The 26637-nt window shown below is 42.2% G+C and overlaps 2 protein-coding genes and 1 long non-coding RNA gene across 10 annotated transcripts in view; 1 reads left to right on the top strand and 2 right to left on the bottom strand.

Annotated features, from left to right (window-relative positions):
- LOC140003524 (uncharacterized) overlaps positions 1-12324 on the bottom strand; it is a 28983-nt gene extending 16659 nt beyond the window's left edge. Inside the window, exons 1-4 of the long non-coding RNA XR_011812339.1 lie at positions 11041-12324; positions 9815-9903; positions 8594-8668; positions 1046-1189 (exon numbers count right to left, since the gene is read on the bottom strand). This is a non-coding gene — a long non-coding RNA (uncharacterized lncRNA). The remainder of the gene's footprint in view (positions 1-1045; positions 1190-8593; positions 8669-9814; positions 9904-11040) is intronic.
- KCTD15 (potassium channel tetramerization domain containing 15) overlaps positions 1-23146 on the top strand; it is a 54657-nt gene extending 31511 nt beyond the window's left edge. For 6 of the 7 annotated variants that reach the window (XM_072043967.1, XM_027466958.3, XM_027466962.3 and 3 more), the window contains 3 exons: positions 5455-5599; positions 12831-13136; positions 19186-23146. In XM_072043967.1, coding sequence (XP_071900068.1) covers positions 5455-5599; positions 12831-13136; positions 19186-19341 — 607 coding nt within the window. In that variant the 3' untranslated portion in view covers positions 19342-23146. The remainder of the gene's footprint in view (positions 1-5454; positions 5600-12830; positions 13137-19185) is intronic. The other variant, XM_038185295.2, reaches the window with a different exon arrangement.
- Positions 22846-26637, bottom strand: part of LOC101804819 (transcription initiation factor TFIID subunit 4) — a 142404-nt gene continuing 138612 nt past the window's right edge. For both annotated transcript variants that reach the window (XM_038185292.2, XM_038185293.2), the window contains exon 15: positions 22846-24680. In XM_038185292.2, the coding sequence (XP_038041220.2) occupies positions 24513-24680 (168 nt within the window). In that variant the 3' untranslated portion in view covers positions 22846-24512. The remainder of the gene's footprint in view (positions 24681-26637) is intronic.

Genomic DNA, 26637 nt, shown 5'->3' with positions numbered 1-26637 from the left:
TGGCAAAGCGGCCACAGGCGCTCTCTCCATTATGCTTTGCTCTGCTGGGAGCTTGTGCACAAACCCTTGACCGAGTCTGACACAACTCGGTTTTACAGTAAAAATAATGGGAAACGTGAAAAATGCAGCTGTAAAGATCCCTGCCAGCCCCGGGCAGTGCTGGTGTGGGTGGCACTGAGCAGTCCCAGGCTGGAGCTCTGCCTCCTGGCACCAGCCCCACATCACACAGCCCTGCCGCCCTGCCTGCTTCTGGCTTGCCTTTCCTAGAAGCTGCTGTCCTGTGGCAGGACCAGTGACAACGGTGTAGCTGCCCAGGTAGCCCTATCAGGTGCAGCATGATATGCTCCCATCTCTTGAGCACCTCTGCTCCAGTTCACAGCATGTTTGTTCTCCTCAAAGCAGCTAACAGTATCTATTGTACCCACCTTGAACAAACATTTAAGAGAAGCAGCCCTTTCTGCGCAGCAGCCGTGGCGGGACTCGTCTCGCACACCTGGGACACAGCTAGCACGTCCTGTGCAGCGGTTTCAGGTTGTGCTTAAAGGTTTGGCCCCTTGATCTGTCCCAGCCCTAAACAACCCTCTTCCTCCTCTCTGCCGCATTTCCCACAGTTACCACCTCCTCCTCCAGCTCCACAGCAGCCGGCAGCTGCACAGAGCCGGCAGACTCCGTGCACAGAGCAGAGGAACTGAGCCCCTGTCAGCCTGCTCTGTGTCGGTGTGGAGCAGCAGGGACGGAGGAGGGAACCGAGCAGAGCACAGACCCACGTGCTGGAGGGGCTCACTGACAAGCCTTTCTCTTTTTCCTCCCATAATTTTCCTCCCATGAAATTAGAAGAGAGCCACATTTAATGACAGTTCTCTAAAATGCACGTTCCCCGCTGAATTGACATTGGGCAGAAAAAGTGTCTACAGAATCAATTTTTAATAAATGCAAACAACTAAATTATGAATGACAAAAATATCACTGAATGGTTAAATATTAATCATGTAATTACTTAAATTAATACTTTTAGTGCAATGTTGTGATAAAGGGTTTCACTCACACGGTGTTGCTGCGCTGGTGGCAGGAGCATGGGCCGGGTGGCGGGGGCCGCAGCACGGTGCAGGAGCAGAGGCTCTGTGGGTGCTTGGCGCAGTGATGCTGCTGATTTTCCTCCAAGCCCAACTGTACTTAGTGCTCCTGGCCCCTGGAACCAGATTTAGTAAGAAAGAACTTCAGTTTTCTGTTCAGAAAGGGAGCTATCAAGAAAACAGCTAAACTGGACCAAGAAGAGTAAGCAGTACCCCCCAAAAAACCCTCACCTCTCCCAGAGTGCTCCTGAACCTCCTGCCCCCTGATGTGCTTTGTGTGGCTCCACTGCCGCTGCTCGGCAAGCATCTTGGGAAGACAGAGTGCTCCGGAGAGCAAAAAGCCCTGACTGCTCCAGGATGGAGCTGGATAAGTCTCTCGATGAGATCATGTGTGGTGAGGCCTGCAGCAGGGCTGGATCCGCTGCCCTGTGTGCAGCTTCCTGTCCCGTGCTCACCTTTCGACAAGTGCTGCAGGGAGCCTGGAGTCCCCAGATGGAAAATGGTAGCGAGAGCTATCGGGGTGTGTGGGTAGCAGCGGTTGTCTGTAGATGCTTAAATGCAGCGCACAGCTTCCTTCCCTGTCCAAGGAGCTCAGAAAAGAATTTACTGGCGCTCTTGTCCTTGTGGGTTGGCTGGCTGTGCTGTTTGTTTTTAATCTAATAAAAGGAGATCTTAATATCATAGTGAAATCGGTATAAAGCTAGAAACTTGCCCCCCGGCATTTTGGCTAAACATTATTGAAAAAGGCAAAAAAAGCCTTCAGCAGAAACAACAGAAGCACAAAGAAATTGTAGAAATAGGATCAACAGGTTGTGTTCTAGATGCTGGGAAGAGGGCTGAAGAGCAGCCGGCTGGGCTGGAGGAACCAGGAGACCCACCAAGCGTGAGGCCGGGCACCAGCCCCCTCCTGGCCCGGCCCCACAGGGGCGTGCAGTCGTGGAGGCTGGGAGCTGGAGCCCTGCTAGGGTCTGGGTGGGCAGCATGCGTGGGGCAGTGGCCAGAAGCGGTTCAGGAGGAGAAAGGCAGGGCTGGGAAGAGCCTCGCACGGGGAGGACAGTGGGAAGCACAGTGAGATGTGGCCAGGAAGGCGGAGGCAGTGGGTAAGCAAGCTTTGTGACTGCTTTGATTGAGCCTGGCTTGGTCTGCTCTCTGGAAATTAAATCTGGGAAAAAAAAAAAATTAAAGCATTTTTAAATGCAGAAATGAATTGTCTCTTCCAAAAGGTGGGAATACTGCAGAAGCAGTCACTGCTGAGACTCACCCATCTCTGTAGGATCTAAGTGCAGCTCTTTATGCCTGGTCTGTGTTTTCCTCTGCCTTCCACTGCTTTACAGACAGCCCTGGAAGCACCACTCCCACATGCCATAAGCAAGCAGCAATTCCTAAAAAATGCCATTACCCACTTTGTCTGCCAGTACAGGGCACCAAGACTGCTCACAAAAGCAACCATTTGGGGTGACCATTGCCCAGTCCGAGAGCTGCAGCCGCTCCCCGCAACTCAGGAGCTCGCACCATGAGCTGGAGGGAGCCTGAGCCCTCTTGCCAGCCTGGCACCTAATGTCTGCTGGAACATCAAGTTTGCACAGTGCAAAGCCATTCCTGTCCCCTTGCACTCGCTGATGTCCCGACAGCCTGCACATATTTCCCTCCCAAACTTCTTTGCATGTGGCCTTGTCTGCTATGCAGCCTTGGACCCCATCCACTGAGCGCATCAGGGTGCAGAGCTGTCGGTCACTGTGTGTCCATGGCTTCACAAAGCCCAGGTACAGCCAACACGCAAAAATTTCCTCAAAGATGTCAGTTGGGTTCACTTTGTGCTCTCACAGCGTTGCATTTTCTGATAGACTTACTGCAGGTACAGTTTGTACTGGTGAGGAGGGAGAAGCAGGAGCACTTTCTGCATGCAGCATTACAACATTGCTGCAGTGAAGCTTGTTCTTGGAACATAGCGGCCCCCTAAAATGTCAAATAAATCCTTAAACTATTCATCACTCTGTTTTTGGGGTGGCAGTTAAGTCTTTCAACACTCTGCAAGTTTCTTTCCCCAGCAGTAATTTTGCTGGTGAAGAAATACAGCTCAGGGCACTCCACAAAGGCTTCAAAATTCATGTTTTGTTTTCATTACCAAAAAAAAAAATATGCTTCACTACATTAAAGAGCAGCCTATTAAAATTTTGTATCCTGTCTTCCCTGCGTCCTTTCTTTGTTGGCAAACCTTCCCTCCCTCATATGCACCAAGGAGCTGAACAGCAGCCATCGCTTTGGTTTGCAGACTTCACAGAAAAAGGGCTGTGAAAGGGAGGAGGTTTGAGCCACAGCCCAGCTTGTTTACGGAGTAAGTAGGAAAGATGAGTTCTCAAAAGTTTTGGTAGCCACACAAATACTTAATAAATGCACCTACCATACTGAACACTAAGTAGCTCTAGCTGCTTTCAGGCTAACCCAGAACAGCACACAGGCTCGTGTGCATGTCTAAGGAAACAAATTAACTGTCTGGCTCCTGGACTAAAATGTAACGCTGTACCAAGCAATATATTTAGCTGTCTCAGGCAAAGAGACCTCAAATAACAATAAAAAGGAAAATGAATTACTGGAGGCTCGCCGAACCTTGCGATTATATAAATTAAGAGTTGCAGTGTGAGCTGGATTGTTCTGATACAGTTGAAGAGCTAGAGGTTGAAGAAAAACAATAAATGCATTATAATTAAGGTTTAGGTTGTTTGGTTATTCTCTTAAGTAACTCAGAGTAGCCAAACGCTAGCACAGGTACGAGGGAAGGAGAGCAGGCAGTGAAACCTGCTACTTGCATAAGAGGGGAAAAGGGTTTTTAGCTGAGTTCAGGGGGGAATTGCTAAGTTCAGTTTTACTTGATATCTCATTTCATTCCGAAATTCATTTAGTGCCACATGAATTAAATTTGCAACTACATAAAAAAGCTGGAAGATCAGACCAAAGTGCAGCTCTGGAGAGCGAACCTCACCTGTGTTGCAAGGCCCCCCAGCCCAAAGCAAGCCGAGTGTGAGCGCGGGGCAGCTGTGAGCATCAGCCCCTCCAGCACATAGCCTGGGGCTTGCCATCCCCAGCCCTGCTGGGGCCCTCTCGCACCTCTCGCCCATGTCCCTCGCTGTGGGGCTGGAAAGCAGGAGCACAGCCAGGGCTGTGCCACTCAACTCGCCAGCGGTGCTGGCTGTTGCCTTGGACAAGGGGTTGGTGGGCTCGTTTTCCACAGTGGGGAAAAGCCCTGCCCTGGTCGCAGCGAGGAATACTGGGGCATTGCATAGCTGAGTCTAAGGGACGATGCTCGACAGTGAAATCTGGCGGGCTGTGGAATAGTCTCACTGGGAAATGGTGGAGTCCTCACTGGCAGGGTTATTTAAGACTCGACTTTGAAACACGAGACACTCTGCAGTTGGGAACAATGCTGCACTGTCAGAGAGATGGACTCAATTACTTAATAGGTCGTTGCTGTCTGTCTCCTGTGATTTTCCTTTCAAGAACATATATTCAGCTGGGTTATTTCTCATGGGAAGACAAAGCCTTCTGAAAGAAGCCAGACATTTGGAGGGAGAGGCGGGAGGAAGTGCAGCCCGGCAAATGCCCAGCTTGCTTTCTGCAGTGTACTGTCAGGACATGGAGAAAACTGTCATGGTGCAGCTGATGGGGTGTTTTGGTCCTGCTCACACCTACCCAGCTGGATCTCTGCTCTCACGTGTCTCACCTCCTTTTCTTTGCTCAGGAAGGGTTTGCCACGTCGCTGTTTCTGCCAGGCACTGATGCGCAGCCACTGGTGCCAGCTGCGGTCCCGCAGGCAGAGCTGCAGATGCTGTATGGGCTGCTGGCATGCCCAAACATGCAGCTCTGAGGGGGCCATCCAGCTCATGGCAGCGCACTGGAATCCCTCCTTCTGACAAGGAAATGCTCTGATGGCCTTTGGTCAAAACAGCAGTGCAGCTGGTGCAGAAGCTCATATCCAGGAGCCCATCTCTGCGTATCCGTCTAGTTCTCATTCACAGTACCTGCTGAATGGGTGCATAATGTACCCGGTGAGATGTGTTCTCTCCAAAATTAGCCAGCCAGCCACAGGGTGAGAACTTTGTAGGCACTTCCCTTGCTGGGGCTGAGGCTCATTTGCAGCCCTGATTCAGGGCAGGACGAGCTGAGTGCTAGGAGCAGTTGCGGGCAGGCACTGTGTGAGCGTGTGTGCACACATCTAAGGCTTCTGTCTTGGTGCCCTTGTTTGCATTTGTCACCAAATTAAGATACTGCATTACTTTATGCACATTGAATTGATGCAGCTAGATTGGCTGGATGTTTTTAAGCCCTGAGGGTGTAATGAGATTTTGTCTCTTTTGCCCATTTCTTTTTTCTTTTCTTTTTTCAGAATAAGTCGTCTGTTTAATGGCACTGAGCCTATTGTCTTGGACAGTTTAAAGCAACATTATTTCATTGATCGAGATGGTGAAATTTTCAGATATATATTAAGCTTCCTAAGGACATCTAAGCTACTGCTCCCAGATGACTTTAAGGTAAGGAAAGCTACAGTCTGCCATCTATTTCCACCACCCCCATTTTGTCATTTATTTTGGAGCCGGTTGGGTTGTGTGCTTGACCTAAACACACTTAACTAAATGTTGCTGTTTATTGTTAGGATTTTTAGGACTTGTGTATTACACTAGGGATGCTGTTATTTAATAAATGGACCAATGGTTGTCATGGATACCATAAAAAGTTAAACGATGAAGCTTACGGCTAAATCAGTTTTTCTAAACTAATTGTATTTTCTCACATTTTTAGCTTATTTATCAGGGTATAACAACAATTAAGAAACAACACCAGCAACTGGCACTTACCAGGATTTAATATTCAGAACCTGAAAAAAATGTTTTAAATTTGATAGAGGAATTAAATTGTGTCAGTCTGTTTCTTGTTGGTATGAAAAAGAAACAACCTTAAACAAACCCAGGAGGGTTTCTGTTAGATACAACCAATGCAGATACTTTGATTTCAACAAGTAACCTTTCCAGAATTTATGAATGACAAAATATTTGTGGGAAATGGAATTTATTGAGGGTTTTTTAAGGAGCAATATGTGCTTTCTATAAAGTCATGATGCTGGGTTGCTTTGCAAATCCTGATTGTTTAAACCCTCTCCTCCTAGCCTTGTTTATTTGGCTTTGCACTTAAAAAACTTGCAACATTGTCATCCTTATGTATGAAAATTAGAAGACAAAACTATCCAAACTAGATGACAAGATTCAACAAAAGAGCTAACTCCAGGATGAAATGATGAATAAATTTGAGTGCTAATGGGGATCCGCTCAGATCTAGAGAATACAGAGCGTTACTGGAAAGGAACGTTCTCGCGCTGGGTAGTAAGGTTTTATTTCTCACGTTGGACTAAGTAGACAAGGTAATTTGGCCAGGCCTTACTGAGTCATTCCAAATTTATGGTTGCTGTGGGGTTTCAGCTTTGGAGTACAGCTGATCCTTTTGCTGCAGACGGCCCTCAGCCATTTTTGCCTGAATCAGGAGTACAGCTGGATTTGACACCAGCAAATGAGCATTTAGAAGTTAATGCAGAGCAGAGGCGCTGTGCAGTGGGAGCATACATCTCGTGCCGAAGCAGGGGAGAAGTTTTGGAATTCACAGGTGGTTTTGAAGACCCAGCCCAAAAGGGCTGTCTCGGGCACTGGTCTCGGGAGCGCACGGTGTGCTGTGACGCAGGCTGAGAGGCAGAGCACACGGGGTGGATGCGAGAACAGAGAAATAAGAGCAAACACGCAGGTAGGAGTGAAGCTAAAGACCTGTGGGTTGCAAGATGGAACAGGTAAAGAGGGTGGATGGGGAAATGGTACAGATGAAATGCCAGAGAGGTGCTTTTGCAGCAGTGTTTGGGACAGTGTGGTGGCACAAGGATTGAGAAGAGAGTGTAGAAGAGATGTAGTTTGTGCTGATCATGGCCTTGACTGGCACCCAGGAGGACATTTCAGAAGTGCTGTAAAACGAAACCAGCAAAATTCAGTAAGAGCCTCAAGGTGAGAGCGGCAGTGGATGCCAAGGACTTGTCTGCACAGCGAGCCGCTGGCAGGGCTGGGAGAGACTTGGGAGAGCCGGCGCTGTGCCCATACTCGGTCCGTTGTTCCAGACCATATCTTTGCATAGGGTTAACTGTATTTTATTTGGTTCCTCCCTGAGAGCTTTAGAGCAAACCTCAGGCTAAGGAGGGCTCAAGAACAAAGCAAAGTATTGCTAGGTAGGGAGTAACTAAATAAAAATGCATAGAAGAATGCGCTGCAAAGCTGTATTAAAACTGCATTGTAAACGGATTTGACTTCACAGAAATCGTGTAATTTTACCAGCATGATTAAAGTGACAGAAGACAATAATCAAAGGCAGCAAATGGAATCACTTGGTGTTTCTAAATGCAAAACTCTATTTAAGGTATAAAACCTGACAGGTTTTCCAGTGAGACTTGCATTAAATGTTCTTTATGTCAAACAAAGCATTATCAAGTGTTTTGAATATTTATTAGTTTTTACCCCTTAATTTAATCAAGCAATTTATTAGCCTCAAGGTTTAGCCAAGTTGCTTTTCAACTTGAATTGCTGCTCAGATGGTTATTTTGGAAAGTTTGGAATGTTAGTACCACACCAACCTTACTGCGTTTGCTATTTAAGTGTTGTTTTCAGACTAAGTTAACACTGAAATGCAGAGAAAGTGGAGTATGTGTTCCTAGGCTAGTGATTCTCTATTATCAAGTTTGACTGGTGTGTTTACAGCGAATATTAATTACACTTCCAACTACTAATAAGCCAGAACTTGAAGCTGTTCAGTATCTGACAGGTCTCCCTGCTGAAAGCAACATTCTAATAGTTCATATAATTTTTGTGGGCTTGGGGGATTTTAAGCCACATTAAGTATGCAGAGAAATTACCATGAGCTGTTGGCTTGGTTCTCCTTTGCAACCAGCCTGTGCCGAATGAGGTGATAGTGAGCGGTCAGGAGCTGCCTACAGCTCCCTCCTCCTGCACAGGCTCAGCTCCATGCACGGGTCGCTCCACTGTGGGTGACAAATGTCCTCAAGCAAAGCGTGGAGCCAGCACCCCGGGTCTGCCGTGCTGCAGGGTTAGGGCGCCTCTGGCAGAGGAACGGACCCTCCTGTGCAGCCCAATTATCTGCCTTGACTCCCCCCATCAGAGGCGTTTATCCAAAACATTTATGACCGCCATCTGTTCCCTTTAACGGCAAAATACCTTCACACAAAACCAGGACCACGCTGTACCTACTTACTTGAGACTCACTCCCTTCTTAGAGATCTTCCAACAAAAATAGGTGTAGGCAATGTGTATATCATTATTTGATCTTAAGAAGGGGAAGAGCACAATTGCAGAGGACATTTGAGTTTCACATGGGTTATAGAGGTCATCTGTAGGGCCAGGAGCACAAAGCTGGCACTCTGTTTTATTAATAGAGCTTTTCGATTAGCATGCCTGTCTAGTTTTAAGTGCTCTTAGACTGACCTTAGCAAACAGCACGGTTGTCATAGTAGAAGTGAGCAACTTGCTCTCATATTCAGAAGGCAGATCTTCCCAGCACTAAAATATAAAAGAAATGTTGAGTCAGGATAACAGTTTCATGTAAACAAAGAATAACAAGTGAAAAATGAGTAGAAGGAGCTACTTCAGCCTGCTCAGGAGTCAATATGAGGTACAGAAGTAAAGAATCTCTAGCATCAGGTTCATGCAAGACATGTTTTTGCTGTTTCTGTTGGCTCTCTCTGCTTGTAATTAGTAGATCTTTACTGACACGCTGGCATTGATGTCAAAATAGCACAACTTGCCTTGAAATCACACTTCCTGTCTCCTCCACAGGAAGATGTGACCCTTATCAGAGGTGACTGCTGAATTTAGCCAACACGAAATCCCCCCAGAAAAAAAAAAAAAAAAGCTTTTCTACCAAATCATGCACAGAAAACGATTTTGTGTAAGCCAAAAGGCTGCATGTTTGAACAATCTGTTGATCTTTCTCCTGAGATCTAAATGCAATCCAGAGTTTGAGGATGGAGAAAGGCTGTGGGGATCGTGTCTGGCTATAAGCTCCCTCTTCCAGGTCACTGGACAGAACTTCCCCACATAAACTCCTACCACAGCCATGAGAAGCTGAAGGGTCATGGTGCTGCTAAGGGTTCACAATAGCCACACCGCAGCTAGCAGGGACTTGGGGATGGGAAACCTTGTCCTGCAGGATGAGGAGCTCCTGAATATCATGCAAAACCTGTTCTGGGATGCTGCAGGCTGCTTGGCAAAACTGTGCTATTAACAGGTACTGTCCAGGGGTGCCGGAGCCTCTATGAGAGAAAGAGAGAGGATGTATGCATCCATCATCATACACCTGGGACAGAAGCTGTACCAGGCTGCTCTGAGGCTGAGTTTCAACAAAACAGTGCGCACTTTGCCACTGTGCTAAGCAGTTAACAGCCTGTAGCTACTCCTGTTCCTGTTTCAGTGAAATGTGCCTTTTTTGGATAGGTCTAAGAAGATTCGTGTCTGCATCTGCCCTTGGTAACTTATCCAAATAAGCAGCATGGAAATTTTTTTCTTGCAGCTCCTGTGGCACCTCCTTGGCAGGGGTGCCTTGTGGTTAAATTCTTGTACTTGATATTTTGTGTTAAACATTTGCAAGTCATCTGGGTATGATTTTTTTTTAAATCTGTGGTGCAAGGAAATATGTGTCAGTGTTACCTGAGCATCCTGAGCATGTTGTGTAGGCAGTCCAGAGCTGAGCACCACTTCTGGTCCAGCTGCACAGTTCTCTGAATGGCTTATAAAACCTGCATGAGAAGACAGTGTGTTAATAAGCATGTTGAGTCAATTATTCTGCCCAAGCATGAGCTTTTAGAGAATTAGACCCTGCACTTTGAGCCACTCATACTTTCTTTCCTGGTTTTGCGAATACAATGTAAATTTCCTTAGTGGTGCTTGAGCTGCTCAGTGCAGAAGTGCCAGATTTCCAGTTACAGGAAGCAGAAGGGTACCTGCATCACTCTGGGGACAGATGGGGAAGAGCTTTTTCATTTGAAAACTGGTCACCGTCTTACCGCAAAATGATACCAGAATTTGTCTGGTTTATTGTAGAATAAGTGATGATTAGCAGGAGTTACTAAAGAGTTGCATTTCATGTGGTGGGCTAGTAGATAGCTGTGGGGGAAGATGGGATGGTGTAATCCTGATTGTGTTTGCTTTATGGCATTACTGTTATGGCTGGGGCTGCAGGACTGCTGAACTCCCGTGATCTAGGATCCCACAACCTAGCCCAAAGCCCAGTGAAGTCAGTCAAAAAAACTCATGAATGTAGTGGGCTTTGCATCCTCCTGCCCAAGGAATGCCATGCCTCCGTTTGCTTTCAGAAATGAAGGACTGTTTTTTCATATGGCTGTACCACCTCTTCTAAATTTAACTGTTGAGTTTTGTTAACACACATTCATTGCTCCTACAAATAATGTTATTTTATAGTGACCATGAACAAAAATATTCCAGAACTGGATTCTCAGGATCTATTGAAACAGTTCCATTGACTTGTGAGCACTGCATGGTCTTGCTCACCTCTACGTTTCATTTTTCTTTAGCACTGCATGCTTTCCTTTGCTCAGCAAAGAGGCATGTGGGACCAGCAGATTCACAATAAACATCTGACAGGTCCCTTGCAAACACCTCTGCAGCAAAGAGCTATGTGGGGGACTCAGTTGTTTCCATGTCCTGCATGATGAATTCAAAAAGTTTGGGGCAGAGGTCATTTTTTTGGTTTGAATTTCAGCCACTGATCCAGTGAGCAGGGAGCTGCACAGGTGGAGAGAAGCAATCAGTAATGGTTCAGCAAAGCATGCTGATTTGGGGGGGCAAAATTACCTTCCTCTGGCTCCTGGGCTGGTATTACAGGGGATGGGATTTCGGGGCTGGCACTCTCTTACCTGACTCCAGGTGATGCAGGGAGTATCCACACCTCTCTGGCTGGCTAGGTGCTAACTCCAGCTTATGTGCAGCATGCTTCCTGTATGATTTCTTCTTTAATCTTCCTGTTGTTTTTCATCTTCTGGCTCCTTCTCTTGGGTGTGTTTGTTGCCCTCATTTTTTCACACTTGCTCTTATCACCCCAGTGCCTTCTGCAGTCCTTTTTTCTCCACTACTGATGTACATATTGTCCCAGCCCTAACAGACATCAAAGAGATGTAAAGGATCGGATGTCCCTTTTGTAACGTGATAACCTTGCTAGTGTCATTGTTAATATTCATATATCTCCAGGCTCTAGGCAGCCCTGGGGTGAACGAGCACCGCTCCACTACTGGCACTGGGTCTGTGGTGCCAAATTTGAACACAACTAACTGCTTTGGTTCAATAATAATATCCTGCAGCAGAAGATTTTACAGGTTAATTCCATGCCGCTATGAAAAGTTGCACCTCATGCTATATATTCAAGGGCTTTTGATTCTCTTTCTTCCTTGAGTTCTGGAGAAGTGCTACATGTTAGTTTTTACGTAATTTTGATGCCCATTTCCTGATAACTTATTGTCATTCCCTTCTTCCCAGCCTAAGCAATTCCAATAATTTCACTCATGAATTTTCATTTCTTCTCATGCTGTGGTAGAGAACTGGCCTTTATGTCCAGGTGTTAACCCACAGCACGCTCCCAGAAGTCGCACCATGTACAAACCATGCAATATTTCCATCTGTGAGTAGGCAGAAGAGCCAGAGGAAGCAAACAGCAGGTCTTCACAGAGGAGCTGGTGCTCTGCCTCTGCTGCTCCTCTTCCCTTCAGGAAGCTGAAGGAGGCAGCAGGGCTGGCGTAAGCAAACCAGCCCCATGTGCTTCCCCACCTCGTTCTTCTCTGGCTCAGTCTGATGGCACTGCTGTGACTGCTTTGGGTCTGGGGAGCTGCTGCTGCCCTGCTCCTCAGTCTGCACTCTTGCATTTAAGCTGAGGTGAGAAGATCTGTTGGAAATCTGGTGAAAAGTTATTAATGAGCACATGCAGGAGACATCTCAGTCAATTAACTGGGAATTGGATCAGATTGGGAATTTGAATTGCCCGAGGGCCCAGGTTAGGTTATGACCAAGTGGCTGGAAAGAACACTTCCTTTCAAGTTGTTGGAGTACACAGCTGAGCTCCCAGCCACTGGGATGGTCACTACATCAGTATAATTTGCTGAGCTCCAAAGTGTGCTTTAAATATGTGAATAATCACATAGGGAGCAGCTGAGCTTCTGCAGCTGAATTTCAAATGTGACAAAGACAGGTGAGAAGTGAGAAGCTGAACTGACATCTCCATCTTGTAACACGTATGTGAGGGATGACAGCACAGCCCAAGAAATTCTGTTGTAAGATCAGAAGTGAGTATCTGAGGCCAAGGGAAGATTAGGGCTCAGGACATCTTCTCTTACATCAGCAGGCTTTGCTTACTGCAACCAGTTATTTTGATTTCTTAATCCAAAAGTAAAGCCTTCTGGCATTGAGCTTGTGGGATAATAAATGAAAGAATAATTCAGTGCAATGGGAACTTCACGGTCAGCTTGAATAAATTCAACAGTAACACACTGTGTGGTTTTCTGTGTAGGTGTTAGACAAAGACAAAGTATACGGATACCTGTTGCCTTTGCACTCTTGCTGACAATACATAAGCCTAAATAGGTCAAACAGGAACAATACTCATTTTTAAAAGAGAACTATAAGCATTTCTAGTTTCTTTTTTTTTTTTTTTTCCCAGGACTTTAATCTTTTATATGAAGAAGCAAAGTATTACCAGCTGCAGCCAATGATTAAGGAACTTGAACGATGGAAACAAGAGAAAGAACAAAGGAAACATTTCCAGCCTTGTGACTGCTTGGTTGTAAGAGTGACTCCAGATCTGGGGGAAAGAATTGCATTGAGTGGGGAGAAAGCTTTAATAGAAGAGATCTTCCCTGAGACCGGGGACGTCATGTGCAACTCCGTAAACGCAGGCTGGAACCAGGACCCTACCCACGTTATTAGGTTTCCTTTGAACGGATACTGCCGGCTGAATTCAGTGCAGGTAATGGTCTTTCAGTGCTGGCTCATCTAGATGCTGGTGTTTTTGTTTTTTTTTTTTTCCTTAATGTTATTTCTTGTTCAATTATATGCAAATTATTTGCTTCTGCCCAATTACCTTTAGTGCTTATACTGCAAGGAGACATTTTCTGCCTGGTGAGATCACAGTCTTTCAGGTTTTCCTAAGTCTAAGCAGAAAAATAGATTTAGATTTTGTGTATGTTAGTGCCATGCTGGTCTCATAATGGTGTTATACTGATAAATGCTAATTTTTTCATCAATGTATAGCCTGCAGCAGTTTTTTTTCCCTCCAAAGTGCCCCCAGGAAGAAAGAGAGAGTTCCAAAAACTACAAAAAAAAATCTCCACACCATTTTATAGAAAATGCAACAATGTGTAAATGCATAATTTATGTCTCACTCATAATTAAATGATGGTGCCTGCGGGATGGACTTAAAAAAATCGATCTCTGCACTTTTTTTTTTCAAAAGGATGTTCTATAAAAATTGCCCAGAGTATTTTAAACAAAATGTATTTCATTTTATAGTCAGAGTTTTGACATTAGGTTTAAAATTAAACATATGAAACAAAAGAAGATAACTGGACAGATAGGTGGATAGTGGCGGAAATAAATATGTGGCTGGTGTTTAGGCAGCAGCCTTGTGAGCAAGAAATGCCATTTTACAGGGGATCACCACCACTGTGGCCAGAGCCTTGGTGTGGTAGTTGTCCTTGGGCTGAGGAGAAGGAATGGTGTTGATGATGCTGTTAACGTATGCCTTAATGGGGAAAACATAGAGCTCTTGTTTTTTGCATGTATGCCTTTAAAATATGCTACAAAGAATAATTTAATTACAGAAAGTGAAATCAGCCTAAAGGGGGGTGTTTTCCAAGTCACACTCTGTAGGTGACTACAGAGGTCCTAGCTGGGCCGTGGGAAATGCTGTAGTGGTCCTGATAAACTTCCTTGCAGGCAAATACCCACAAAAGAGCTGGCCTATGAGACAGGCCGGCTGGGCAGGTTCCGGAGGGAAGCATAGCCAGGGAGTGGAAGAACTTAAAGTAATTTTTTCCCAGTATTGTTATTATACAGCAAGCTGAGGTCCCCTCCATCTCCCAAGCTGCCAGCTGACAACGTTTTTGGGAGACCTGCAGTTGCAGCTATATGTAAACGTGGGTGGGGCAGTTCTAACAACCTACATTGATGCTGACACCTTCTGCCATGGGACAGCATTCACTGATAACACTATGTTAATAGAAGCTTTTATCTGAAGCCATTGTAAAACCTAGCAATGTTAGGTGATTTTTGGTTCAAGACTCCCAAGTGTTTCATTTGGTTGAATTTAACAGTCCAATGCCTGTGGTTAATTTTGCAAATCTTTAGCAATTTCACGTTTGGCAAGGTTTAGAGTGGGCTGCCCCAAAAATAGAAGGCTGGAGGTGGGTCGGAGGCAGATCCATTCACTGGCAGTGGGAACAGTGATGAATTCATCACTGTGCTGGAGAAGGGAGCAGCTGCAGTTCAGGTAAGGTGAGTGGGTAGAGAAGCATGTTTGTGTTTCAGCCACACGCTGTCCATGTGATATGGTTAGATGCATTTGAGAAATTAGAATAACTGAAACAATAAGAGTCCTTGCTGGCCACTGACAGGCTCGGCACTGCAAGCAGCTATTCACAGAGCTGGATGCCCAAATGGCTTAGCGCTTGGCTCCATTAAGTGGCATACTGGTAGGAAGCGTGTGTTTGTAGTAAAAGCTGAATGCTAATCATTACTACTTGAATGTGTTTCAAATTCAGTCAAAATTTTGTCAGAATCAAAGAGTCTCTTAGTAGGTTCATGTGAAAGAAAATTTCTGTGTTAAAGAATCTGCAGTCTAAATAATTTATTCAATTACATCATTTTACTATATAATTAATAGAAAGTGTTTTCAATCACTTTCTGAAAAATGATGCATTTCTGAGACAAAAGTCCAACAAGATTAACAGCTAATTATCATTGACTGTGATGGACTCTGGTCAGCACATAGGCACTCTCTGTTACCTTCCCACTATTTTTTGGCAATCTTAATTGTTAATATTAAATCAAAAGTTAAAAGTACAATGAAGTAAATATGTAGAGTTACGGAAGAAAGGTTTGAAGGTGCAGAGGTTGGAAGAGCAGAGTCATTTCCAAAGAATCTGAAACACTGGCCTGGTAAGTCTGCCCGCTGCTTATTGAGCTGCATCACTTTTGTCCCTCTACACCCTGCTTAAATGGATTTGGTAGCACAACTACAATATGTATAAATTCTTCAGATCTTTGAAAAAGATTTTTGCTAAATGCTTTGCATCAGGAACTGTACATACAAAACACAGAATATCAACAGTGAGTAGGTTGTGGCAGCCAAAAACCATAGCAGCTCTATATTTAATGCTCATTTGCAATCACATACTGATAGAGAATTTTCTTAAGACTGAGAATGGCTTTTTTCAGCTCCTCACAATAGGTTCTGGTGAGATACATGAGCTTACCTTAGAGAAAATTCTGTGATGTCTGTATATGCCAAACAACGAGTCTCCATAAATAAGACTGTATTCTTCAGGATTCTGTAAAATGTAAATAAAATACAGTAAGTGCAAGTATCATATTTCTATTTGGAAAACCTTCCAACAAAATCAGAGCCTGTATCCTGATGTGCTCAGAATACTGGGAGACAAAGTATATTAAATCTTAGCACAAATCCTCTATTTAATATAGTGTGCATGTCTCCCTATAAGTAAGAGAATCACAGCTGATACTCATTTACTTTTTGGCATATTCTCTTTGGAAATTTATAGGAAAGTAGCTCTGATTTTATTTACAGGCACTTACTGTTTTACCTCCGTCTGTCACTTACCTTCAGAAAAAGTAATGCACGTAAGGCCAAATTCACTAAATGGAATCTAAATCTGTTCATGTTCAACATGCCGTTTAGTCTCATGCATGCATTAGTGGATACAAACAAATGCTTAGGGCACATGGAAAGCAGCCTTTAGGAGGCTTTCTCCACAGAGCTGAACACAACCTCATTCAAGTTATAATTGCAGTTCTACAATATTTAAACATTCACAGCACTATTTACAGGATTTGACCAGTTTTGTTTCTCACTCAGAGGACTGATGATACCGAGGTTCTTAACACTAGATTATAGCCTGCAGTCAAGTCCTTCGAGCACAGAGGTAACAAAAATGAATTGCTTTGTTCTGTGTGCGGTGCTCTAAGGGTGTAATGTTTACCTGGACTGTGTGTTTTCAGAGAGCTGGTCCAGGAAAGAAAAGTCCTATAAACATGCAGCCTTCCATAGCTTTGGACTGAGGCAAGCCTAGGGCACCCCAGTGCTGGTTTTGTCTTACAACCAAATTGATTTTTAAAAGTTTTTAGCAAGGTTTTAAAGTCATGTCTCTCTGAAATTTTACCTGTCAATTCTCTGTTTCTCTATCCAGCTAGTGGAAGAAGTCTCCTTTCCTGTAGCTGGGCAGCCTCCTGTACTCATCTTGCCTGATCTAAGAACAGGGATACACAAAGTCAAAACACATGCTAGCCTGTGAAACAGCTTGATGATGTTTTATTCCTTTTTCCCTGTCAAACTACTGCCTTTTTTTAGCAGGAACAAATAAAACAATATTGTGGCCTCTCTGTATCACTCCAGTTCAGTCCTAATGGCTTTGTGCAGCCCAAACAAATTACAGAGTTGTAAGCTTTTTGGGTTTTAATTATTTTAGCCCCCTAGCCTCCTGTCCCCCTTTAATCACTCCATTATTATTTTTTTTATTTATATATTTTTTAAGCCTTTTCAGTTCTACAACTTTCAGGGCAAAAGTCAGTAAGATTTGGCTGGCACAAGTTTCTGAGACTATAAGTCACTTTCTCCCAAAGCCAGGCAGAGCTCCTTGGGCAAGCTGATTTAAGCAGATTCTGCATGGCTGAATATATTTCTTGTCCTTTACCAGTCCTTAAGAGCCAGGGCAGCAAATACAAGTTTTTAGTTAGATACGTTATCACTAGAAACCCGAAACTGATTAAGATGTGGATGGCTAACAGACAACCTCAAAGGAGTGCTCTCCTGGATTATAAACAGCAAATGCTGCCATGGTTTGCATTGCACTACCATAGTGCCTTGGATACAGTTGTCCTTTTGAAATCAGTTACCTTTAATAAAGGCTCCAAACTGGTGCTTCTGGAGCAAGCAAAGCAAGCATTCAGTCAAAAGAAATTGCGCACCTTGGCCTCACATGGGTCTTTGTGCAGGGGTGGACAGACATCTGGTAGGATAATCTTTAACACGTGGCACTATTTTTAGTCCCCCTGTAGCAGTCATCTCGTGCCTTGAAACATTTAGACTGAAGCACTACTGCAGTAGGTATGAGCAAAGTGTTTCATGGTGTCACTCATGGTAAAACAAAAAAAGAAATCAAATTGTTTCTGTAATAGAAACCTGTGAAAGCATACAAGTTTTCTCCTCTTTAATTAGGGGATACTGCTTAGACACTTAACTAAGTTGAGTGAACAAGTTTTTAATTTAGTCCCTGCAGTTGTTGGTGGCAGACAACTCTCCTGTGAAGGTCATTACTAGGTTCATCAGGTTTAGTAAATCACCAGGTTCACGTCCCACTGTAGTGGCCCTATGGCATGGAGCAGTGGAACAGGTACTGCGGTGGGACTGTTACGCGCTTGATGACATTTTTGAGTAGAGACAAACACAGGAACCGCTTTTCCTGCCTCTAAAGTAAATATTGGATCAGTTCACATAATCAAATTTTAGACATAGTTCTGATTTTTCAGTTACATGCTGCAGTATTATTAGTGTTACTAGCCTATGTGGTATTTTGGCTCAGTGCTATGGCACCATGGACTCTGGGAAAGATTTGGCTGGAGGAGTACTAGATGGAGATTTCACATGTGGGTGAGACGATTGCCATTATTCAGCCTTATTCAGCCAATCTTACAACATACGTCTGGTTCAGCTCTGCCAGATGTAACACAGCAGAGCCTTGCCCATCCTCCTACCCCCTGTAATACACAGGAATTGCCCGAGCTCCAAAGGGTGTATATGTGTCTTCTGTCGTGCTGAGACTGTCATTTTTGGAGACACGGTGCTACTGCCCTGGGCTCAGGAGAGCTGCCAGTGGGAGGGAGGGAGGGAGCATGGCATCTCCTCCAGTGGATCTTACACTGCAGATCCGCCAAAGATGGATCTGGCATCCAGTCTCACCGAGTGCTAAGAAGAGTCTGTGCGCCTCCTGCTCTGCTGGGGAAACTGTTTATCAACATGCTCACCCGTGTGAAAACAAGGCCCCCGTCATATTGCCAAGATCAGTATATCCTGGGGTAATGTGCTGTGTGACAGTCTCAGAAATTAAAGTTGCCTCTGGGTTCCTTAAATTCATGAATCTAAATCGCACCAACTTTTCTTTAGAAGGAGAAAAAGAAAATATATATTTGGGCAATAAAAATTAACCTCTTTCTTGGGCCAGAATGTTTCCTTATTGTCCATGTCTTGGCTCCACATCCTATCCTTGCCATGCTTTTCTAAAAGCAGCACTCCCTTCCAGCAAGGGAAAATCACAGCTGTGATTTTCACGAAGATCTGGTGGAAGTGTCACTCAGATTCCTAATGCCTTTTCATCTGCCAAGGAAGAACACAGAAATGTTTTCTGCCCCTTTCTGTGAGACTGTTCATATTACTAATGAACAATGGGCACTTTTTATTAGGACTTAAACCGTATGTTGATTTGTATCAGCTGTAAGAGAGAGCATCAATATCACTGCAGTCCAGTATTTTACTATATAATGTAGTAAGCTGCTCTGTAGAGTGCTTATTTGTTTGATTAATTTTTGTTTTCTACAGAGGTTTGCTGAAAGCGAGACTTTAATCACAGTGTAGTCATTTAAGAATAAGTTACAGAATTATAGCTGAATAATATTCATTCTATGAGGAGTCGAAAGACTAAATTCGTCATTTAGATCCAGTGCTCCTGAAAGCTTTTATCACTAGCACTTGCTAAATATTAATCTGATTTTTTTCCACATTACAGGTGCTCGAAAGATTATTTCAGAAGGGATTTAACGTGGCAGCTTCATGTGGTGGTGGGGTGGATTCCTCTCAGTTCAGCGAATACGTGCTGTGTCGCGAAGACAGACGACCACAACCCACTCCAACGATCAGAATAAAACAGGAGCCCCTGGACTAGACCCTACCCATACTCCTTTGTAACCATAGAAGTGTTTAATAGTCCCTTATGTGAAACACAAAGGATTTGCAAAACAGTATTAGCAAACAGATTTTGACTTTATGTTGCCAATTAGTGGTATTCTGAAACTACCTGTCACATAGCCAGCCATGAAATGCATTTGAAAAACCAGTTGTCCGTTTTTCACGATGAAATACTGAGCGTGCTCAGCATACCAGGTTTGGTGGGAATGTACTTTGAGCTGAACAGCTGTGGTGGTGAAAAGGCAAAGCTTCATAAACCTCTGACCCTAGATTGGACTTCTGTGGAAAGACCAATTAAAGTGATTTGAATCTATCAGCAGGAGAAATGATTCCGACAGCCTTTCCAACGATACCCTGACATGTGATGCGTGGAAGTGGGGGCCTCCAAGAGGAAGATGGTACATTAAAAACTGCACTGAGTACCTTCCCTGACTGCCACACCTCCTTCATATCAGATGTGCTTTACACCTCCACACGTTACATTACACTACACTTCTGTGATTGTACTCCTTCATGCTAGCAAATGGCTTATTTTTATACAACATTTCCAACTGAAATATCTCTGTGGACAGAATCCAGAACCAGAAAAGGACCAATTTATAGTCAACTGGTGCTCAGTATTAAAAAACAAACAAACAGACCAAACAAAAAAAGCAACATAAAATTGACAAGGCCAATTATGGCAATACTTGCAAAAGTAGGGATCTGGAAGCACAAAATAAAACTCCATCTACCATCAAACAAGGGCCACATACCTATTGTGGAGCTGTAGTTCTCTTAAAGCCAGTCGTGTTTTGACTCAGAAACTGTAAGTTTTGCATCATCAAAGAAGCGTGGTTCTCCCAAGCAAGCTCTGCCACCTCTTGTTGTTCATTTACTAACCATGTTATAAGCCCACATTTTCAAGGAAACATTAAGAATTTTGGACAAGCTATTCTTTATAGGTCTGGAATTTTTGCAAAAAGATGTTAAAAACCTCTACTTCCACTGTCTGATGAAAGCAGGCCATGTTTTGTTTAGAGTGCTTTCCTCTATTATTTTAAACTATTATTAAAATACTGATTCTGTAGCTGCCCTCTACCTGTTTAATTGTATTTTTAAAGAAGCCCACGGTCTGTAGGAGGTTACTCTTCCTTTCATGAATCAGTATCGACTCTCTGACTTACAGGGCTTCCTAACTCAGGAGACAGCACCATGTTTGCAGGTGCAAGGTTATAAATAGCATTCTGCTAAATCCTGTTTATTGCTGTTTAGCATGATTGGGTCCTCAATAAGTAATTCATGTGTTAATCACAATTTAGTTTCTCCCACATTAATTTATAGAATACTGTTGTAGATGCTGAATTTTAATTGAACGTTTTAGATGTGTAAATGCAGCCATATATAACAGTATTAAATGGTTGACAGTTCTTTAATACCAAATGATTGCAATCAGACAAAATAAAGATTGAAGTTTAAGACTAATATTTTCAAAAGTGATGAGCTGTAGTAAATATCCAAGTTACGGTCTAGGCAGAGGTCTAATTTTTGGAAAAGTGCTGGATACCTGACCATAGAAAATCAGACCTCTGCAGGTTTTTTTCATCTTGGTTACCCAAACCAGAGATCTCTTATGAAAATCTTAGCCTATACATATTGGCCTGCTAACTTAGCAGAACAGTTGAGCAAATCTGTCTACTTCAGAAGAGTTGTAAAGTTATTTTATTTTGTGGTTTTATACTTGTATGACATTCTAAAGTTCCTAGGCATTGCCATATTTGAATATATGGCACAGCGTTCACCTTTGTATGTAAGATATCTGTAGAATTGTATATTATACATTTAATATTGTAAAGAACTTAACGTATAATTGTCATGTATTTGTGTATGCACATTTCTTATACAGTACTTCATGCCATAAACATTTCTGTAAAGTAAATGATCAAAAATAAGCAAGTAGGGTGGAACACTCACTGTATTTCCCCTGTTGTTCGAAAGGTGAGAAGTTTTGATTGCGTCTCCTCTGGCCTTTTGCTCCGTTCAGCTTGATGTAGCCTTGTCCTACAAAAAGAAAAGAAAAAAAAGGATGTTTTATTTATTACTTTCATACATTGAGTTCACTTTAAGTTCAAAACTTAAGTAATCTGTTCAGCTTCTTGTTTTTAGCCTATATACACTTTTGTCCCACACTCCTGACAGGGATACTTAGTACTAGCAGAGGCTGAACACTTGTCTGTGTATCCTCTTCCATTCATTACCTCTCAGCTAGGGGATAAAGGTGAACATGTCACATTTATGTTTAAAAATGCTCAGTTCTGCCATTCTTACTCAGGCAAAGCCTTCCCTGAGGTCAGCACAAGTTGTCTGCAAGTCAGACCGGACACTGAGTACCTGCAGGGTGCTGAGCACATCCTGCTCCCGTTGAAGTTGCAGGCAGACAGCTCTCTCACAAGGTTGGAAGCAGGATGCTTTCAGATATATGTAGAAAGCCATTTGAAGTATTTGTGATTGGTTGGTTTGTTTTTCTTCAGTTTGGTGTTTACCGTATTCTTTTTTATAGGTCAATAAAGCAGCTCGAGTACTTACAGCAGTTTGCAAAGGTGGCATCATGAAAAGTTCCAGGCTGCACCAACCGAGTTAAATGTGAACTTGAGATGGAAAGTTTGAGCCATGACATCACAACATTAACTGTAAAATAGCACTAAGGCAAGGAAGACATGTGGAAACAATCACTTTGTTAGAAGAAATATGCCTTTTTTTAAAAAAAAGTTAAGCTAGGACATGTTCTTTTAGTTAGTAACTTCAGGTCACTTATTTAAAGTTTATTACAGTTTCATTTATATCTTTTTTACTTATTTCCCTGTATTCTTATGCAGCAATATCAGCATAAACTGATTTGAATTTCTACTTCTGGCCTTAAACCATAGCAACATAACTTAATTAAGAACATTGCTCAGTGTCACTAAAACAGGTTTTAAAATATCATAGAAACTCCAATAAAACTGTGTTGTGCAGCCAGCAAATGTTTTTATTATGAAGGCCAAAAAGTAAACATAGCCTGGTTTTAACCTAATTTGATGGAACAAAATTGTTCTGATCCTTTTTTTTTTTTTTTCCTGAGCACTGAAACTGTGGCTTGAAGAACATTAGTCTTTGCTAGCACTATTTGTACAACCCTGTTACACCACTCGGCTCCCAAGTCTCAGAAAAAAAAAGTGAAAGAATGTTATGTTGTGCTTATTGGACTAATTGCTTTTGAAAAAGCAACTGTTGAGTGCATTCATTCACTGTATTAATAGCATCAAGGTTTGTTGACAATTTTATTAGATGTTTGACAAAGGATAAGAATCAGCACAACAAAACATTGGAGTATTTGGTTTTAATATTTCTTTGTGGGTATTCTGTTAATATTTTAATGCAAAATGTTTCTGAACAGTGCTTAAGAACTACAAGACAATGTGAAATTCATGTTTGATAAATTAATACTGTATGTCACTCGATGTGTTACTTTAGTAAATTGTTTTATTTCTTTACAAAATAAGTACAAATAAGGGAGTATGTTTTCACACAAATTGGGGGTATTTACGAGTATGTACAGAAATCATCAAAATAACGTAATTCTAATAAACACAAGGCCTTTATAAACAATATGTACAAATTATCAATACATTTAAAACATAATTTTACACTTCCTGGCCTTAAATACCTTATGAATAATCTTTTGGCTAAATAGCAGCAGTATAAATTTTCTTCTGCTTTTCATAAACCTTAAAAAATAATTAAAACTTTTGTTTTTAAAACTATTGGACAAATAGTTCTATTTGTGCTTTCGCTATGGTTTCCCATCAAAAAAAAAAAAATATTGCCTCAAAAAAGTGGCAAGCAAAACATAGTAAAAATTGAAAAGATAAATAAGCAAATGTCTCCCTTCCATGGTTACTGATAATACTGTTAGGTTTGAAGTACAACTTCTGCCCAGCTTCTTACTTAACATTCCTATCTGTACCCATTTAAAAGACTCACACTAACTTTGCTCGGCTTTGGTGTGGGCCCCTTAAATTCCAATTCAGCAAAGCATTTAAAAAGCATTCCTCCCACCTTTAAGTACTTAAAACTACCCATATGCTTAAAGTCATGCACTTGTTCATGAGCCTCTCTGGACTGGAGTCCTCAGGTCCAATCGTCCAAGGCAAAGCATCGCCAGTCCCTGCAGCGCTGCCCCAACCGCCCAGTGGCACTGAGCTCGCAGGAGTCACCCCTGCTCTCGTGACAGCTACTAAAAGTGGAACTGGATCCCAGAATCTTCCTTTACTGTGACTTGAAAAATCCATATAGAATACTCTAAAACCTTTACTGAACAATACTCTCCTTTAAAACCACCATTAAACCATACTCTGCAATAAATAAATTAAGATTTTAGAAAATAAAATGATTCATGTTACTAACCAGCTGCTACAAATGTGCAAAAGGTTGAATAGATTCAGAAAACAACTGGAAGCTAGTCAAGGTAACTCCACTGGGACCCAAATGCACAGATTTCATACACTTAGGATTTGGTTCAGCAAATGGCTCAGGAAAAGAGCTGTGCAGTAAAAGCAAAAATCCTAAATATATAAAATTTGTGAGAATGTGCATTGGCTATTCTTTTAGCTGTGCAAAAAAATGCAATTAGAACTAATCTAAAATAACATCAGGTATCACCATGGTTAGTCATTGGAAACAGTGCTAGTAAACCTAAAAGGAAAAGAAAACCAGCACCATAAATGAACAAAAAGGTCAATCCCCTGGTTAGGTCCCAATTCTGTGAACCTGTCCCAATCCTCCTTGCTATGAGATGGTTTATGTAAGCCATTGCAGCAGTCTTTCCATTTGTGTAACTTCAATGCCATCTATTTTAGCCTTATCTAAAATGGCCAAATGTAGTAAGACTTTGAAGTTGGTTACATCTGTGAATTTAACATTTTAAAACCTTTTGCACATTTTTTTCTTTCTTTTTTCTTTCCTTTTTTTAATTTTTACATAAAGGGAATTTATTGCATGTGTCTGACAATTTTACAAAACAAAATTACTGGAACATTGACTTCTGAAAAAAATAGAAGGCACATTAAAATGACAGCTTTTCAATGCAAGTTGAGCTTCTGTATGGAGAAATCAGTACAATTCTTGGCTTTACTTAAGCAGAGCTCGATAGAGCAGGAGAGAATGGCTCGTTTCTCTTTCCTGTTCCATGTAGAAGATGAAGTCCCTGAGGTTTACGCGAGTTATTTTCTGTCGGGCATACTGCCTGGATGAAGGAGTCCCCAAGCCAGCCTGACTTCCACCAGACATACTGAGGCCCTACAAAGAAAACACAGCAGAGTTCAAAGTCCTGCAACAGTGGAGAGTCCTCCAACTCTCAGGTTTACAACCACTAACTGCTGGATTATTTTAAATGCCTACATGTATTATGAGCCTCATTCTGAAAGTATTACATGACTCTCTTCTTCTTCTTTTTTTTTTTTTTTTTCCTTTTCTGTTCTTCTGAGCCTCAGCAAGTTAACCAGAGTAAAGAAACATGTGAAAACATGCACACGAGACTAGACCTTGTTTATTTACAACACAGGACAAACATATCTGGCTAATTCTCCTGCTACAGTCATGTTAGCCGTAGATGTAATTGACCACTACAATTTGAAGAGACTTTTTTTGGACAAAATTAATTGCAGTAGATAAAGGCATCTTTGGTGTATCAAATGTGTGCACAATGCTATTCCAAATCCTGTCTAGGACTGGAAAGAGGTGAGTGGTGTACCGGTATGTTGCTACTGCCATAATAACCTCAGCAGTTCCATGGGGACCTCCATTATCTCCTCTGGGCATACTGAAGAAAAAAGGCTTGCTATGAGGAGATACTAAACAATCTTGCCAGAGAACACAATGCTCAGCTGAAAGGTTGGAAAATTAAGTACAAAAATTGCAAGGAAAACTCAGACATTTAAGATGATAAAGACAAAAATTGATGTAATGTTTTCTAGTGCTATATTAAATCTCTTGTTAGTTTTATTATAATTGGTCCAAAGCTACTGAATTAATGAATACTTCATTCTGGCCTTCTGTATAGAAATAGAATTCAAAAACTAGGGGCCAGAGCACACTATGATCTGAATATTTAGAAATTAAAAGGACATAATTTATAAACTCCGCAGTCTTGTTGAGTTTAGAAGAGAAACGTGCTAGATGGATAGATTCAACCCTTTTTTGAAAAAAAAAAAAAAGGCCATTATTTTTAGTGCTTCCAATTGATTTCTGGTGAAATAAAATGTTCTGACTTACAGAAGTAGACTTTAATCCATAAAAAGGTTTAAATTATTTTTCAAACCTCTAAAGCATCTGGCACAGTTTTCAAAACTTTTTAAATACCTACTTCAAATTTACTTACTGCTGCTCTTAACTTACCTTTCTTTGTCCAGGGAATACTTATTGTAGGATCTTGATTCTAGCCATTAAAAATACAGTTAAGCATAATTTTAGTACTGAAAGGTTGTAGAGGATACAAACGTGGTATATTGCAAGTAAGACATAACACTGTTTTCACTTTTCTCTCTGTGTACTGGCAAAATCAGACTCACCTGCAAACTATACTGCTCAAGTTATTTCTACTATATCTGGCTATTAAATTACAGTAGTGGGGCAAATCCTATTCTCTTACAACCACAAAAAATGCTTAATGTAGTTAAATGAATGTGGCTAAGCTTAGAGGCAAGAGAAGGAGAAGCCCACAACCTTCGAGTGCCATGAGCATTTGGTCTTAGGATTTCTGTTCTCCAGTATAAAGTAGCTTTTGTTAATAGATTAATTGATTTACCACCTAGCCTCACTGCTCATAGGAAAAGCATGTGCTGCAGCTCCAAGGGTTGCTCATCCATGCTGAAGACAGACACATCCCCAGTGCACAGTCCATTAGTGGTGCTCTGAATTTATTCAGCCCTTATGCAAAAACACTTTGCATTCCTAAAAGAAATAGCATCATTTAAACTCATACTCTTTATCTTTCACAGGTCTGAAACAATACCCTACTTTAAGCTGCTTCTTGTCTGCACTCTTACCATGCATTTGTTTTGCCAGGGCTGTTGCCACTATTTCCAACTCTCCAAGGAACTACCATGTCTATACTTATTTTGAACAAGCTGACTCAAAAATATGTCTCTTCTCTGTCTCTGATACGGTGAATCTTTCCCCCTGCTCCAAGTAATAGTTCTTTCAGATCCATGCTGACTGCAGTTCCTGAACATAACAAAAACACTTAGCGATGTGG

The sequence above is a fragment of the Anas platyrhynchos genome, chromosome 12 (assembly GCF_047663525.1).
Source record: "Anas platyrhynchos isolate ZD024472 breed Pekin duck chromosome 12, IASCAAS_PekinDuck_T2T, whole genome shotgun sequence".
NCBI lineage: Eukaryota > Metazoa > Chordata > Aves > Anseriformes > Anatidae > Anas > Anas platyrhynchos.
Note: the sequence above shows the minus strand (reverse complement) of the source record. Positions and strands in the feature narration are given on the sequence as shown.